The sequence below is a fragment of the Gekko japonicus genome, unplaced genomic scaffold, assembly GCF_001447785.1.
Source record: "Gekko japonicus isolate JY-2015 unplaced genomic scaffold, Gekko_japonicus_V1.1 scaffold246, whole genome shotgun sequence".
Lineage (NCBI taxonomy): Eukaryota > Metazoa > Chordata > Lepidosauria > Squamata > Gekkonidae > Gekko > Gekko japonicus.
Window position 1 is genome coordinate 328,722 of NW_015162482.1, and position 864 is coordinate 329,585.

The window sequence follows — 864 nt, forward strand, 5'->3', positions numbered from 1 at the left end:
GGGCGAGCGAGCGGGGCTGGAATGTGTGGCGGGGACACCCGGGGGGCGCCGGACTCCTCTCTCTCCCTCGCGCGGTCCCCCTCTGGTGACAGCCCTTGCGCCAGGAGATCTTTTGTTGCCTCCGCAGCCAATCAAGGCTTTTGACGACACAGTCCGGTCGGGATATAAAAGGAGAGTCCTTCTTTCTTCGGGCCCCCCTCCTCTCCTTCCCCCAACCGGCAAGTCACCCACCGTCGCCAGCCCCCCAGAACTTCCGAGCCGGCACCGGCACACACCCCCCGCCGCCTCCCCGCGGCCAAGCCGGAGAGGTCGCTGCCTGGCTGGCTGGCCGGCTGCTCCGAGAGGGGGCGAGGGCGAGGGCGAGGGCGCGAGAGGGCTGGGTGGGGGACGGGGGAGCCGCGAGCCAGACATGCTGGTGCCCCGGTCGCCTGCTTTCTTGTGCTGCCTGGTCCTGTGGCTGGAGCTGTGCGGCGGGGAGCCGGCCGAGCGCGGGGCGGACGGGGCGCCCACCGAGGGGGTCCCCCTGGCGACGGCGGCGGAGGAGCCGGGCTGCCCGGTGTGCCTGTGGCGGAAGCACAGCAAGGAGATGCGGCTGGAGAGCATCAAGTCGCAGATCCTCAGCAAGCTGCGGCTCAAGGAGGCGCCCAACATCACCCGGGAGGTGGTGAACCAGCTCCTGCCCAAGGCCCCCCCGCTGCAGCAGATCTTGGACTTGCACGACTTCCAGGGAGACTCCTTCCAGCACGACGACTACCTGGAGGAGGACGAGTACCACGCCACCACCGAGACTGTCATCAGCATGGCACAAGAAAGTGAGTCCCCGGCGGCTTCTTCCTTTGTTAACGGGCCGGCGGGGGAGCGAGC

At 69.1% G+C, this 864-nt stretch overlaps 2 protein-coding genes across 2 annotated transcripts in view; one reads left to right on the forward strand and one right to left on the reverse strand.

The window, feature by feature from the left end:
- Nucleotides 1-864, reverse strand: part of SARNP (SAP domain containing ribonucleoprotein) — a 145,047-nt gene that overhangs the window by 4,269 nt on the left and 139,914 nt on the right. The gene's annotated exons all lie outside the window — the stretch shown is intronic.
- Nucleotides 410-864, forward strand: part of GDF11 (growth differentiation factor 11) — a 29,172-nt gene continuing 28,717 nt past the window's right edge. The window contains exon 1 of the mRNA XM_015405873.1: nucleotides 410-812. Within this exon, the coding sequence (XP_015261359.1) occupies nucleotides 410-812 (403 nt within the window). The remainder of the gene's footprint in view (nucleotides 813-864) is intronic.